The sequence below is a fragment of the Mya arenaria genome, chromosome 10 (assembly GCF_026914265.1).
Source record: "Mya arenaria isolate MELC-2E11 chromosome 10, ASM2691426v1".
Taxonomy (NCBI): domain Eukaryota; kingdom Metazoa; phylum Mollusca; class Bivalvia; order Myida; family Myidae; genus Mya; species Mya arenaria.
The window spans coordinates 4,891,436-4,908,190 of record NC_069131.1 but is presented as its reverse complement, the minus strand read 5'-3'; the positions used below and the strand labels follow the sequence as shown (position 1 = coordinate 4,908,190).

Genomic DNA, 16,755 nt, shown 5'->3' with positions numbered 1-16,755 from the left:
TGATGAAATATATTGGAATATTGTGTTTACTGTAACTTATAATATTTAAACTGGACATATTTACAATTTTAACATCCTTATATTTTGTTTTACAGTTAACTTTTAAATTCATAAAACGATGGTTAACGACGCGTGTGCTCGTATCAAAATTTGTATCTTGTACATGTTGATTAATGTGTGTAAACCTGCCAGTAAGTTGATTTTCTCTTCTTTTTTCAAACAACCTGCCTGAGTAACAGGTATTATATGTTGTTCATCTGAAATACGGACCTTAAATAAAATAAAATAAAATCGTATTGTGTGCCTTTGCTCTTTTAAGCTTATGTTGGCTAACATCTAAAATTGTTTTCATGTACATGCCGTAATTAAATTTAAACGCATGAAGTATGCTAGATTTCGACAACCATAATATACACATCCAATTAGTTGTTTGCATAATCCTCAATAGCAGCTTGTTTACATTATGCGTAGTATTAAACGATTGATATGAATAAACTTAACATGTACTGTAAAATAAGGCTGTTCACTGCCTTTCATGGCATAAGGAATTTATTAGAGTTACCTGTTAATTTACGTTTTCAAAAGTGAAACTAAACCAAACCAAACATATTGAACACAGACTTCCTTTCTTATAAAAAGGTGCTCCAATTTATCATTGAAAGGAGTTGGCACAATAATTTATTGCATGCTTGTCATTACATTTTACAGTTGGTCAAACTTGTCCAACCTTTTGCTCTTCTTGCGACCAAACCCAAGGACCAAATCGGTGCACATCCTGTAAGACAGGATACTACTTATCGAATGAAGTCTGCAAATCTTGTACGTACATAGGTACAAACTGTGTTACGTGCAGCAATGACACACATTGTGACGAATGCATGCCAGGGTTTTGGGACAAAAAATGCGCAACAATTTGTTCGGGCGGTTGTAACACAGCAACGTGTAGTGTGTTGGATGGGTCTTGTTCCTGTGAACAAGGTTTCTATGGATCGACATGTCAAGTACCGTGCTCTCAAAACTGTCTCACAAGCACTTGTGGATCTAACGGTGAATGTGGTTGCAAAGCGGGGTTTTACGGTAGCTCATGCAATGGAATATGTTTTGAAACCTGTGAAGATTGTACCAATGCTACGACATGCTCCCTTTGTACGCCTGGAAGGTATGGAACCCTTTGTGGTTACTCATGTCAGTGTAGCAGAAGATGCGACATAGTGACTGGTGTATGTATGAATGAAATATGTCCAAACAATTGCTTAGTATGCGTTGACAGTGAAAACTGCAATGAGTGTGTTAATGGTTGGTATGGTAAAAAATGTAACTATACGTGTTCCAACAACTGTTATGGGAGATGTGAGCAATATTCCGGAAATTGCATTGCGTGCTATCGAGGCTTCTTTGGACCACAATGTGTCGATGAATGCCAATATTGTCGTGACAGTAACTGCAACCAAGCGGGGGAGTGTGCTTCATGTTATGAGGGAAAATTTGGAATATTTTGTAATAAAACATGTTCAAATTACTGTGTTGATAATACTTGCGAGCAGATGGACGGATTTTGTCAACATGACGTCCAATGTCCTAAGAATTGTGTTACCTGTATAGACAATGTTACATGCACTGAATGTAAGAACTCTTATTACGGCTTGTTATGTACGTTTGAATGTAGCAGTACGTGCAAAGGTGAAAATTGTGAATTAGAATCTGGTCGTTGTGAAAACTGCGAATCAACATATTATGGCAACTTTTGTGAAAAAACTTGCTCTGAAAGCTGTGTACATTCCGTAACAGTATCAGTATGCGACTCAAAAGGAAAGTGCAACAACGGATGTATTGATGGGTTCATTGGCGATACGTGTACTACAGGTATGTTTCTTTCAAAATAACGGAAATTCATATTTAATTATTGAATTGATATCAAATGTCAATTTAAAGTGTGTAGATCGTGGATAAAAAGAGCGGTGGTCTTATTCTTTTCTTTTACGGAAATAAGATCACTTTAACACACAAGAAAGCGTAATAGTAACAAACAGAATTCCAATTACCGGTATGTATTTATTTAACTTTATGATTTCCATTGGTTTGTAGAGTTTTTAACTTTAAACAGTTACGTATCATTTTTATTTCACTTACCCTTTTTGAAACTGTCTCCAATTTTGCTGTTTAAATCAACGCAATCGCAAACAAATCTTTGATAAATGGTCAAGAACGTCATGTTCTTAGTGAATTGACGGTATAAAAATGACAAATTTGCCATAAATACTCATTTTCGTCAGTTAAATTAGGTTTAGTTTTGTATATAGTATATATGCACTGTCTTGTTTTTGGAGTTTTGTGCTGTTGTTCTATGTTTCTTGTTTGTGATTTTTTTAGTGTTGTCTTTGGCGTTTACCATGTGCCATTAAACGGGGTTTATGTTTAAACTTTTGGCTACAAAGCTTGTTTCTGTAGTTTTTCATATACATATTAGGTCTTAAATAAAGTGGATTTTTTAACATTTGGAAATACCTTGAACTGTTTTTCGTGAAATCCATGTGCAAATTAATATTTCGTTGAATACAGTATAAAACTAAAATTGGTATCCAACTAATTTATTTTCCAGTTGTACTATGTTTGAGCGCTTTCTCTTTGTTTCGTCTATATATTAGATCCCATTTGGGAACGTAAACAATAAGGAGATGATTAACCGTTCAAAAGTTTGGTGCGTACACATTAAAACGCTGTTATCTAAATCCGCATGCTAGTTATTGAACTTTGCATTTGACAACATCGTACCAAACATTCATACTCTATTTATATACTCTTGCGAAGCGCTTGTGTGTGCATGCAATAACAAAAAATGTGGTTGCAGTATCTTAAACATATACTTTTTGATACTTATAATGGTAATGGGCATATAGTAAAACGTGTTTCAATTTAAGCATCCATTGATCACTACAATATCTCCCTGCACATTTATAAAACGTTCAATACCTTTTTGATCCTACGGTTTCAGAAGCCGGTAAACAATCACCTGTTGGACCGGAAGAAGGAACTGGCCCTGGTTCGATGATCGTTGGAGCAGTTTTTGGTGCGCTTGGCGTATTTGTTATTGTAGCACTGGTGGTGGTGTTGTTAGTATTGAGGAAGAAAGGAATTATTTGGTAAACATGTACACACTCTAAGTTATTAACATTAGATGAAATATATAGTTATGTTGCATTTTTCTGTCTGCATGTGATTGTAGGCCAGATTTTTTACTAATTTGTGTACCCATTTTGCACTGTGTTTTTATACGAATACGATTATTTCCTTACGTTAGAATAGAAAAAGAAAATTCCATCAAATAATCTTAAATATAAAGCAAATATATCAATGCATTGAACAGCAGTGTTTGTTTTATATATTATGCGCAACGTTCTTATTCTTACAGGAAGACGCAGAAGGAAACATATGAAGACATTTCGCCAGAACAGAACCAGGATAAAGCGTACACAACGTTGGAAGAGACAAACACGGGTATACATTTGTTTTCATTCGTTTTTATGCATAGCAATGTAGGCTGGGATCAGCAGTAATTTAAAAAGTACAATATATACTTTCAGATGTTGCCGTATTTCAAGTTAAATGTTCAAACTTTTCAGTTTGTAATTTTTTTTGAAACAAGCAAACTCTGTTTTGCATGTAACAAAGTCGAAAATTAAAATTTGACTTTTCCATAAAAATGTTGGACAATTGTACGTTTTCGAACTCAAGTAATACATTGACTAGCAAGCATTTATCATGCATTCTAGACAAATATTAGCATTTAACTTAAATCCATCAAATTATTTACTCTAGTATCATATTTCATCTACAGCGTCGTATGAGATTCCCGATTCTGAACCAAGGGCAGGCACGCGTAACGAAGGCACAGACGATGGCGTCTACTACAATGACGAAAAGGCATACTACAAGAATGTAGGGGGACGTGTGCAAAGAACATGACTAACGCTTATCGATGACTAGTTCTACAATTTCGACGATGTTTACTACGACATTAATAGTAACGTTCAGAAGTTATGACCATGACCAGTTTTACAATTATTTTATATCGACGATGTATACAACAGAAACATTAGCAGAAAACATGACCATTGGCACATACATGGTGTGGATATTACATGCATTGTTTGGTTTTGAACAATATGCCTCTTAACTAAGACTGGGTTGTAAGATCATAAAGCCATGTATCATACTCATCTAACTTTGGCGTTATAATCCGTTGTATATCTTGAAATATATTGTCGTGAACGAAGGAACTTACGTTTTTATTTTGGGTACTTTGACTTGACAGGCAGGCGGAGCATTTGTATTATACCTGTGGCAGAGCTTTAATTATTTTAATGGAGTGTATGCACATGATTTGCATGTGCATCTCGATTTATTAACCTTCCACGGAATTAACGATGGACGGAGCATTTGAACGACATAGTGACTTTTCATGATTTATGACACTCCGAGTTGTATAAATACTAGCGTATTTCAGTTATTATCAGAGTTCTCAATTTGGAATATAACATTCATGTGGATTATTACGTGTTATGATTTAGTCTTAAAATTGCAAAATTATATAAAAAATAAAATTAAAGACATTGTTGTTGGATGTGTGATTTAATTATTCGTCATTAGCCAAACAAGAGCATTAAATCAAAAGTTATATTGTGGTGATAAAAAGTTGTTCAGTCTATTCATTGTATTAACTAGTTTCATCGATGAATTTAAATCAAAATCGCCACATACATCACGACTAGTCGATACGAAGAATTAGGAAAGTGCATTATGTTAAATGCATTTTTACTAAGACACATTTACTCTATGACATCGTTTCTAAAGTTGTTTTTACATATCTAGCAAGCAATGGCAAAATAATGGTCTCCGGAAGTATTCCACCATAAAGAAAACAGTCATCATAGATAAATACAAACTCAAAACAATAAGTAATGTGTATTTCGATGCTATGTTTGTAGTAGGATTGTAAATAAATAAACACAGGTTCTTTCGGCGTTGTGTACACGTGTACTTTGAATAAGCAATATTGCCCGGAGAACATTTTTTAGAGTGAATTAATAATAAAAAATACATCAATATTCAGTTTGAAAATACTTCATACACGTGCATTTCTGTTAATTGTGTTTTCTATTTATGTAACTATTTCCACAATGTTAGTACTAAAGATGATGCCTTAACTATGAATTAGCGTTATACAAGGGTTGTCCAAAAACTCGGTGACAAGCTTAGTATATGAACATGGCGATTAATTTGATATCGCAATTTCGAGACACTTTTTGAGCATATCAATAATGTACAGACAAATTCAGACAAAAAACGTTGCAAATAACAATTTGGTATCACAAACATCAAATGTATTGTCATATATGCGGCGCACGGTCGACGACATTTCTGACGTCAGTCCATTTATGCGCGTTTCTCAAAGTAAACCCCCCGGTGCTCCATGTATCTGTGATAGCGTTGCACACAAGATGGAAAAACATTACCAAACCAGTCAGCAGGCAAATGTCTATTAAATTTTAATATGGCAGTAATTTCGTTTCATGCGCACATTAAGTGAGAAAAATGTTTCATGGCAAACATAATGGCGGATTTAGAATGACGGCTGTTCAGCCGTTTGCAAAGTGCTCAGTGCCCAAGTATCAATAGCAGACAACGTCTCGTCCGGTCTGCAGTCCGACCAAATATCGTTCTCCCTTACGAAAATGACTGCGAAAAGGCTATTCAAAAACAAATGTTAGTGAACACTTAAAATACATAGCCATAATAACGGTCAAGCATTGAAATTGAACAATGTGTCGTGGTAGTTACAATGTCTTACGTAGGACGGAGTTGGTGTTCGTGTTGGTCAAATGAACTGTTTGTAAATATACTTCATGATGGGTATATTTCAGGAATGGTATTATTCTTGGTAATTTCTAAACTGATTTTTCCTTTCAATACGCATTTACCAAGTATCACTATATAAACACATAACAGGTGTACTATATGAAGTGTTAATCTTAGATAAAAATTGTTACGAAGAACAACTTTTTGTGTTGTTATAATTTATTTTTACATAAATATTTATAGAAAATATTTATGAAAACCGGACGAATTTGCGATGTTTGTTTTTTTTCAACGTGTCATTTCTAAAACTCAAGATTTTTTTTCTTGAAATTGTTATATCTGATGTCTAGACCCTTTAAGGATTATTAACATTGAGCATGTGTTCATACTGTATGAACGCAGTAGGGTATGCGAGCAAACTCCATGAAGCGCAAAAAGAAAACATATCCACTTCATGTGTTTGTATAAAACATAGCCGGTAACTGTAACACCGTAAACCACTGGCTACATGACTTCGCGCTAATCCAATCAGATTATATAAGATGGACTGCATTTTTATCGACAAGCTTTGACGAATGTGAATATATCTTAATTCACTTTAACCAAAAAAGTCGTATTTCGCTTGTGGGTTTTATAATTTATTCTTTCCATTGGGTATGTTTTTCGATAAACGAATCATTATCAACTTGATTGCATCACTTCCTGCATGAACGAATCGCAATCACAAACGAATCGTTCTACGCTTTTCATGAGATGACCAGATATGTAATGCACCCTGTGTGAGGATACACTAGTCCTATAGAGCGCAGAATTAAAAAGCCAACTTAATTGAAAACCTACCTTCTGAAAAAGTAATACTTTAACGTTTTTAGAAAAGAACTAAGTATTTGTGGAAAAGGATAATAGGTAAGTCTATTTAAATGATATCGTAAAACACATTATGTATTAAGTAACTTGAATATACTATTTACGATATTAAATAAAGTGCTCAGTGAGCACACTAAACTGCTTACTGGTTATTTTTTGTTACAATTATGTCTGTACATCATCATGCATTGAACTTTTTTTCTATTTTCGTAGTCAAGAAATAAAGAGACAATTGTGAGGATAACTACTCGTCAACAGGTTGATCCCCTTCAGTGAACTGCCCTTATTCCACCGAATCATTTATCAATATCATTATAGTTATATTTATGTAACATGTGTTTATATCTTTGATGCGTTCATTGTCTCGATGAGTGTCTCTTGTTCTATGTGACTTCAGACAAGCTCAAGGTTAAATGGTTTATCGCGGAGATCCCCCTTCTTATGACAAAAATATTACACCTATTTCATTTTGGTACACACTATGTTTTAAAGGGCGATTGCAACATTGTAATAATAATGATTGACATCTGCAATGTCCAGTTCTTCATTCCATGTAGCTTGTTAGACACTTTGTTCTCAAATACTGCTTCTATTCATCACTTTAAATCGCATAAATAATAATGCGATAACTCTGATTTAAGATGCACTCACAGATAAGTAATACTACAATAAAAACAATTAATTTAATGCTCAGAAAAGGATGAATAAATATCGAGAACAATGGTTCTTTTGAAAAATACAGTTTTGAATTTAAAGGAAAGATGCAGAAAACACGATATTTCTACGTTATAAGATGAAAGGTTATCACTATTAATATTTTAGCATTCACAAGCGATTTAATATTTGTGCGTTTATAGCTAATAAATACACAGTTAAATTCTTGCTATAGTTATAAGTATTTTCAATAGATGCATTATTAAGTAAGAAGTTAAAGGTTTATCACTCAAAATGAATGTTGTTATAAATATATATGTATTGGTTTTAAATACGAGTGTCAATTTAAGTACTCGTTTATAATTTCGAACAAAATTGATACCCGGATTTGTAAATCAATTCAAAATCATTAAAACCAAAAAAAAAGAACAAAGGAAGCAAGTTAAACAACTGTAGTGGCATACGTTTGTTGACGAACCTGGATTCCATTAACAAAGGCCGAGATCACGCAGTGCGTAACGTCTTTGACATTTCGGCCTTATATGCGCTTTTCGTAATCGGAGTCTCTAGTTCCGCTTAGTCCGCAAGTCAGGAAGTGTTTTGTTTTCTTTCTTTGATCAATCATACATCTTTTTTTATTTCTGTTCAGTGTCATGCTACACCTAGAACAACATGCACTTTCGGATTGTACTTAATACGCTTCTTGTCCTTTTGAAATCTGAAACAAGAGTCCAGTTCGGGCCCCAAATGAATTAAACATTTGTGAAATAAGTGTGTATACATGCTACGTTTAACTGGTAACAGTTTATTGTAACTTCACGAAATGTTGATATTCAGAATGCTTGAACATTGTTCTTTTATTGCTGTAATTTTTTTAAACTTTTCCAACAGGAGGGGTCACCCCTATAGCTCCCACCAATATAACATTTGCAGGCAAAACCAATAGTTTTCCTTCAACTTTTCACGGCTGATTTACTTATACGGGCGTATAATTAAAAACGATTCAGGTACGACTTTATATTGATATATGTTGAGACAAGTCTAAAGTTAGACCCATACAACAGCCTAAACCCCAGATGTACTCCTGTTCCACGGACCGTTCTAAATCTTCTTTTTGTTTAGAATCATTGTTTTGACTCAGTAAGTAATGCTGTATTAGAAAGTACAAGAATGTTTTTTCAACTTAAAACAACACTCGACCGATTTTTCACAGATATAATGCCTATTGGTTCAGTTTGTATTTGTGCATATACTAATAGTTTCCACTGACCGTAATATGATACATAAACTTACAGATCGCTTCATTAACACTATAGTTTAGTCTACGCGAATAAAGTAGAAAGTCACAGCAATATGCCAAGCTCGAATGGCGTTTAGTAAAATAATTTTAAATTATGATTTAAAACTTATTCATCAAAACGGCAGTCCCCTTAGGCCCGGTAATTATCATGACACTTTTACTTCAAGCAGAACAATCCCGGAAACAACCTAAGACAAATTAAGCTGAACCATTCCGCTTATTATAGTATCCCCTTTAAAGAAAATACTTTATTTCAACGAGTTGTATCCCATTGCTTGTCTGCTATTTAGTATGTGCAGTTGCTTGTATCTTTACATGATTCATGGCTTTTAAGAGTTAATTACTTCCGTGTTTATTTAAGCGCTGTTTGTTTATTCAGTAGCTAGAACAATTGATGAAAGAGGTTGGATTATCATGTTTACTGTAACTTATAATATTTATACTTGACATATTTACAATTTTACCTTGCTTATATTTTGTTTAACTATCAATTTTAAAATTCATTAAGCGATGGTCAGCAACGCGTGTGCTCGTATTACAATTTGTATACTGTACATGTTGTTAAATACGTGTTCACCTGCAAGTAAGTTGTTTCCGTTTCTTGCATTCAAATTTGCCTTGTAAAATATATTATCTGTTATTCTTCTTTAATGCGAACCTTTAATACATTCTTAGTTCGTAGTTTTTGCGTAAGCGGTATCATAATTATGGCAAACATTTAATATTATGTTCTTATTCTTAAGGCATTCAAATGCAGTTTAAAAAAAAATATGTTAGATTTTCACCAGCAAAAGTTATTGTTTGCAATATTATCACTTTGAAAAATCAGCTTTTTTACGTTATGCGTCGTCCCAAATATATAGTTAGAATAAAAAAATATGTTTTGCAAAACAAGGATGTTGACTGCCTTTTATGGCGCTTGGTATTGTTTGGAGTAACCTGTTCTTTAACTAATAAAAATGTGAAACTCAACCAAATGTGTCAAAAGGTGTCTTAATATCAAATTAAGAAAAAAAAAAAATCGTTAAATAAATGTTCTTACTTCATTAGTTCTTAGATATTTTGATTGTATTTTACAGTTGGTCAAACTTGTCCAACCTTTTGCTCTTCTTGCGAACAAACCCAAGATTTCAAACCGTGTACATCATGTGAGACAGGATACTACTTATCGAATGATGACTGCAAATCTTGTTCGATCATAGGTACAAACTGTGCTACATGCAGCAATGGAACACATTGTAGCGAATGCATGACAGGGTTTTGGGACACCAAATGCGGAACAATTTGTTCAGATGGTTGTGACACGAACACATGTAGTCCGTTAGATGGGTCTTGTGCATGCAGACACGGTTTTTATGGATCGGCATGTCAAGTTCGGTGTTCTCATAATTGCCTAACAGACACTTGTGGATCTAACGGTGAATGTGATTGCAAAGCGGGATATTATGGAACCTCATGCCATGAAACATGTTTTGACGCATGTGAAGATTGCACTGATGTTACGTCATGCTCCGTTTGTCCGCCTGGAAAATATGGAACTCTTTGTGGTTGATCATGTCAGTGTAACAGTAGATGCGATATAGTTACTGGTGCATGTAAAGATGAAACCTGTCCACATACCTGTATACTATGTGTTGACAGCGATACATGTAGGGAGTGTGTTCATGGTTGGTTTGGTCCAAAATGTAACTATTTGTGTTCCAACAAATGTAATAAAGGATGTGACCAATATTCCGGAAATTGCAATGCGTGCTATCAAGGCTTCTTCGGACCACAATGTGTCAATCAATGCATAAACTGTTATGACAGTAATTGCAACCAAGCGGGTGAGTGTTTATCGTGTTATGATGGGAAATATGGATCATTTTGTAATACAACATGTCCTGAGGTGTTGGTAATATTTGTAACCAGATGGATGGATCGTGTCAACATCAGGTTCAATGTCCTACGAATTGTGTTACTTGTACGGACAGTGATACATGCACTGAATGCAAGAACTCTAATTACGGCTTTCTATGTACGTTTAAATGTAGCAGTACGTGTAAAGGTGGCAATTGTGAATTAGAATCTGGACGTTGTGAGAACTGCGAATCTAAACATTATGGAAACTTTTGTGAAAATATTTGCTCTAAGAGCTATGCACATTCCCAAACAGAATCACAATGCGACTCATCAGGAAAGTGCAACAACGGATGTATTGATGGTTTCATTGGCGAAACGTGTACTACAGGTATGTTTCTTTTAAAATAACAAATTCATATTCAATTATTGAATTGATATCAAATTTCAAACGAATGTGTAGGTGGTGTGTGGAATGGGGAAGGGGTCGCATTCGTTTTATTAACAGAAATAAGTTCACATCAACACAAGAATGCTTAAAAGTAACGTAGGTCAGTGTTCCACTGACCGGTTTGCAGTCATATAAGTTTAAGCTTTCGATCGGTTTTTAGGGTTTTTTACTTGACACAGTGCACTATCATTTTGATTTCACACTTTTTAATTGAAACTGTGTCCAATTTTGCTGTTAAAATCAAAGGTCATCGCGAACAAATCTATGAAAAATAATTAATAACGTCATTTTTCGTATAAATTTAGGGTATAAAATGGCGCATTTGTCAAAATACACCCATTTACGTCAAGTTGTTTGAGGTCTAAAATAATAAGATTCTGTTTTTCAGAGGGAAATATTTATTTATTTCAATTCATGAACACCGAACGATCATATGCAAAAGTGCAAATGGGTTCTCTTTGTTTCGTCTATTTATTTAATCCAATGTAAACATTTAGGAGGCTTAACTGTTTAATAAGTTATAAACTAAATCCGCATGCTAGTTATTGAACTTTGTATTTGACAACATGGTACCAACCATCCATCCTCTTCTCTTGTGCTCTATCGAAGCTGTATGCTTGCAATAGATACTTTTATGGCAGGAGTATCTTTAACATATATTTGCCGTTAATTTGATACTAAATGTCATTTTTGATGTTTTTCAATTATTTACTTAGAATTCATATTCAAACTTGAGTTTAAATGCGTTATTTTTACCTTGTGGTTAAAGGTTATCTAGTAACACCTACGCAGCCATTGTTCACTACGATATATGCATGTACTTTTATAAAAAAAATTGATCCACCTATTTCAGAAGCCGGTAAACAATCACCTGTTGGGCCGGAAGAAGAAACCGGCTCTGGTTCAATGATCGTTGGAGCAGTTGTTGGTGCTCTTGGCGTGTTTGTTGTTGTAGAACTGGTTGTGGTGTTAGTATTGAAGAAGAAAGAGATTATTTGGTAAATATGTACACACTATAAGTTATTGACGTAAATGAAATATATAATTATGTTGAACTTTGCAGTCTGCGTGTGATTGTAGACCGTATTTCCTTTATTTATTTGTATACCCATTTTGTACTTTGTTTTTATACGAACATATTTTAAAACATACGTTGAAATAGAAAGAGAAAATTCCATCAAATGATCTTACAAATAGCAAATATATCTATGCATTATTTTGATCGCCCGGATTTCACTGTTTTTAATATATTAAGCACACCGTTCTTATTATTACAGGAAGACGCAGAAGAAGACATATGAAGACATATCGCCAGAACAGAACCAGGATAAACCGTACACAACGTTAGACGAGACAAACACGAGTACACATTTGTTTTCATTCGTTTTATATCCATAGCATTGTAGGCTAGGATTAGCAATAATTTTAAAATACAATATACTTTCAGATGTTGCCGTATTTCAAGTTAAATGTTCAAAATGTTCAGATTGAAAATTCTTTTAAACAAGCAAATTCCGCTTTGCATGTAACAAAGTGGCAAATTAAAATTTGTCTTTTCCATAAAATTGGTCTTTGAACTACAGTAATTCATTGACAAGCGTCGTATGAGATTCCAGATTCTGAACCAAGGTCAAGCACGCGCAACAAAGGCAAAGACGATGGCGTCTACTATAATGACGAAAAGGCATACTACAAGAATGTAGGGGAGCATGTGCAGAGGACATGAATAACGCTTTGAAGTTTAAGCGATGAATTGGTCTACAATTTCGACGATGTATACGACGACAAAAATAGTAACGTTTAGAAGTTATGACTATGACCGGTTCTACAATTATTATACACGACGATGTATACAACAGTAACATTGGAGGACATGAGCAGGAAACATGACCATTGTTACATACATGCTGTAGATATTACATGCATTGCTTTTTTTTGAACCATGTGCCTCTAAACTAAGACAAGTTTATAAGACCATAAAGCTGTGTATCATACTCATTTAATGTTGGCGTTATAACCCTTGCAATAATCTTGCAATATATCATGACTTGTCGATGCGAAGAATTAGGAAGCCTCGTTATGTTAAATGCATTATTTCTAAGACTTAATCTATGACATCGTTTCTAAAATTGTTGATACATATCTAGCAAGCAATGGCAAAATAGTGTTCTCCGGAAGTATTTTATCTTAAAGAAAACAGTTTTCATAGATAAACACAAACTCAAAACGACACTTTACATGTATTTCGATGCTATGTTTGTATTGGGATTGTATATAATAAAACACAGGTTCTTTTGGCGTTGTGTAGACATGTGCTTTGAATAAGAAATATTGCCCGTAGAACATTCTTAAGAGTTAATTAATAATTAAAATACATCAATATTTAGTTTGAATATATTTTTGTACAAGTGCATTTCTGTTTATTGTGTTCTCACTTTATGTAATTATATCCACAATGTAAGTACTTAAGATGATGCCTTAACTATGAATTAGCGTTATACGAGGGTTGTCCTAAATCTATATGACAAGCTAAGTATATGAACAGGGGGAATAATTTGATATCGCGATTTCAACCCACTTTTTTAGCATATTAGAAATGTACATTTTGGTATCACGAACATCACATTTACTGTCATTTATGCGGCGCACTGTCGACAAAATTTCTGACGCCTATCCATTTATCGCCTTTCTCAAAGTAAACCCCCGGTGTTCCATGCATCTGTGATTGCGTTGCACCCAAGCTTGAAAAACATTACCAAACCATACAGCAGGCAAATGCCTATTAAAAGTTATTATTACAGACATAAGTACTTCGCTGGATTCGAACCTCAGACATTTTAACTGTTCTCTTAATTATGGGAAGTAAACTAAGTCCGGTGGAGCGAGTACGGTGGATGCTGTAATCGTTTGAAACCAAGAATATCGACCACCAGTTGTGTTATGTCCGCCGTGTGCTTAGGTTCGTTATCCTGATGACATTCGATGGACACAGGGTTCTAATAAAGAGCGGGACGCTTTGTACGCAGAGCATTCATTACATCGCGGCAAAGGACCTTAAACGCATATGATTAGTAGCATGTATTGATTTAACAATATTAATACAAGCTATGAATGTAAAATTAAAGAAATTAAATAAAATGCGGTTGCTATAATAGAATCTATTAATCTATAAAAAAAGAATGTATGAATAATAATAATAGAAATTATATGACATATAGGCCTAATAAATACTTTTTGTTGGGTAACCCGATTCTACCTAATGAATGCCGCAAACCGTAATTATTTTACAAACAAACAAAAAAGAGGTGTTTCAACGATAAAAACAAATTTTTAGAACATGTATTGTAATTCCTTTACGTTCCACTCTTTAATTATCCGATTGCGGTAATGTACCTCTTGCAAAGCACAGATGTGGCATAACACAACTGCAGAGCACAAACGTGACAAAATACCACAACAGCACAAATGTGGCATAGCACTAAAGAGAGCACAAATGTGACATAATACCACTGCAGAGTCAAAATGTAGCATAACATTACTACAAACCACAGCTGTGGAATACAACCAATGCAGGGCTCAATTAAGACTTTACACTACTTGCATACAGAAATGTGCCATTACACCATTTAACCACTGCAGAGTACAATTGTGGCATAATACTGCCTTTATAGCACAATATGCCATATAATCACAGCAGAGCATAATTTTTTGCACTACACTTGCAAAGCACATAACACTTATTTGCATTATAAAATATATATCCTTATAAAATCAACGGCATTGCAAGTATTGGATGTTTTCAGGCGAATATTAGATGAAGCTTTTTAGTGATATATAATAAGTATATAGTATTACATATAAGTATGCACACTTTGAAATCGATAATCTGATTGTATATTCTATGACTAACAACCGATGCTTTGCACGTTGATCAATGAACGATCGTGTAGCATGGTGGAAAACCATGTTTGGTAACGTACCGCACAAGCCAATTTATGTTTACTGCTTGGTTGTCCGGCTGGTCCAGTTTGATGTCGCCTCTGATGACTTACCCGTCTCTGTATGGTTTCCCTGTTGAAATCCTATCTGTTCATGACAGCAGATCAGTATACCGTCGCTATTTTTAAACTTGCTAGGATTTACGTGATTGACAACCTCAGTAAATTTCGATTTGGAAAATGTGCAAAGCGATGTGGTATATTAGAAAGTAAGATGCAATGCGTTGTAAACAACGGTGTCAATTTCATGCTAGTTTTTGACATTGTTATTCTTGCAATTGTACCATCTGGTGTCTGGGCCCTTTAAGGATTATTATCATTTAGCATGTGTTCATACTGTATGAACGTAGTAGGGTACGTGAGCAAACTCCATGAAGCGGAATAGCACAAAGAAAAGATATCGACTATATACTTACGTTTATATAAAGAATAGCCGGTTACTGTTACGTTGTAAACCACTGGTTACATGACGGCGCGCTAATCAAAGCAAATTATATTTTAATCGAAAGGCTCGGACGAATGTGAATATATCTTAAATCATTTTACATATATGTATGTTACCAAAGAAGTCGTAACCTGCCAGTGGATTTTATAAAAAAAAATCCATTGGTTATGTTTTATGATAAACGAATTGTTATCAACATGCATGCATCACTATCAGCCTGAACGAATCGCTATCGTTTAACTGAACGAATCGTTCTACGCATTGCATGAGATAACCAGATATGTAATGCACGCTGTGTGAGGATACACAAGTCCTTTGAAGCGCAGAAATTTTAAAAAAGCCAACGTAATTGAAAACCGACATTCTGAGACAGTTAAAGCAATACTTTTACCGTTTTCAGAAAAGATCTAAGTATTTGTGAAAAGGGGTAATACATAAGACTATTTAAAGAATATCGTAAAACACATTGTGAATTTAGTCAATTACATATACTATTTATATCAAATACAATGCTCAGTGAACACACTAAACTGCTTAACTCTGTCATTTTTTATAATTATGTCTGTACATCATTATGCATTGAACTTTTTTTCTATATTCTTAATCAAGAAATAAAAAGACAATTGTGAGGATAATTACTCGTGAACTGGTTGATCCCCTTCAGTGAACTGCCCTGATTTCACCGAATCATTTATAAATAGCATTATAGTTATATTTATGTAGTATGTGTTTGTGTCTTTGATGCGTTCAATGTCACGTTGAGAGTCTCTTGATACGTGTTACTTAAGACAAGTTCAAGGTTTAATGATTAAACTCAGAGATCACCCCTTCTTATGACAAAAATATTACACCTATTTCATTTTGGTACACACTATCTTTTAAAGGTCGATTGCAACATTGTAATGATAATGGTTAACATTTGTAACGTCTAGTTTTTTGTTCCATTTAGCTTGTTAGACAACGCTTCTCAAATATTGCTTCTATTCATCACTTTACATCGCATAAATATCAATGCGATAATTTAAGATGCACTCACAGAGTAGTACTACAATAAATACAATTAATTCAATTTTCCGAAAGTGATGAATAAATATCGAAAACAATGGTTATTTTGAAAAGATCAGTTTTGAATTTAAAGGAAAGATGCAGAAAACATATTTCTACGTTATAAGACGAAAGTTAATCTCTATTAATCTTTTAGCATTATAGCTAATAAATACACAGTTAAAATCTCGTAATTGATACCCGGATTTGTAAATCAATTCAAAATCTTTATAACCAAACAAAGAACAAAGGACGCAAGTTAAACAACTGTAGTGGCGTTTGTTGACGCTCCTGGATTCCA

General features: G+C 34.1%; 2 protein-coding genes across 2 annotated transcripts; both read left to right on the top strand.

The window, feature by feature from the left end:
* Nucleotides 1–10: 10 nt before the first annotated feature.
* On the top strand, nucleotides 11–4,335 carry LOC128206301 (tenascin-like). The gene is made up of 5 exons (XM_052908670.1): nucleotides 11–191; nucleotides 709–1,863; nucleotides 2,993–3,067; nucleotides 3,410–3,495; nucleotides 3,836–4,335. The coding sequence occupies exons 1-5, from the start codon at nucleotides 119–121 to the stop codon at nucleotides 3,938–3,940; spliced, it is 1,494 nt and encodes a 497-aa protein (XP_052764630.1). The 5' UTR covers nucleotides 11–118; the 3' UTR covers nucleotides 3,941–4,335.
* A 6,253-nt stretch (nucleotides 4,336–10,588) lies between these two features.
* LOC128205998 (scavenger receptor class F member 1-like) lies at nucleotides 10,589–12,532 on the top strand. The gene is made up of 3 exons (XM_052908117.1): nucleotides 10,589–10,907; nucleotides 11,821–11,965; nucleotides 12,245–12,532. Exons 1-3 carry the CDS (start codon nucleotides 10,589–10,591, stop codon nucleotides 12,363–12,365), a joined length of 585 nt encoding a protein of 194 aa, XP_052764077.1. The 3' UTR covers nucleotides 12,366–12,532.
* Nucleotides 12,533–16,755: the final 4,223 nt, after the last annotated feature.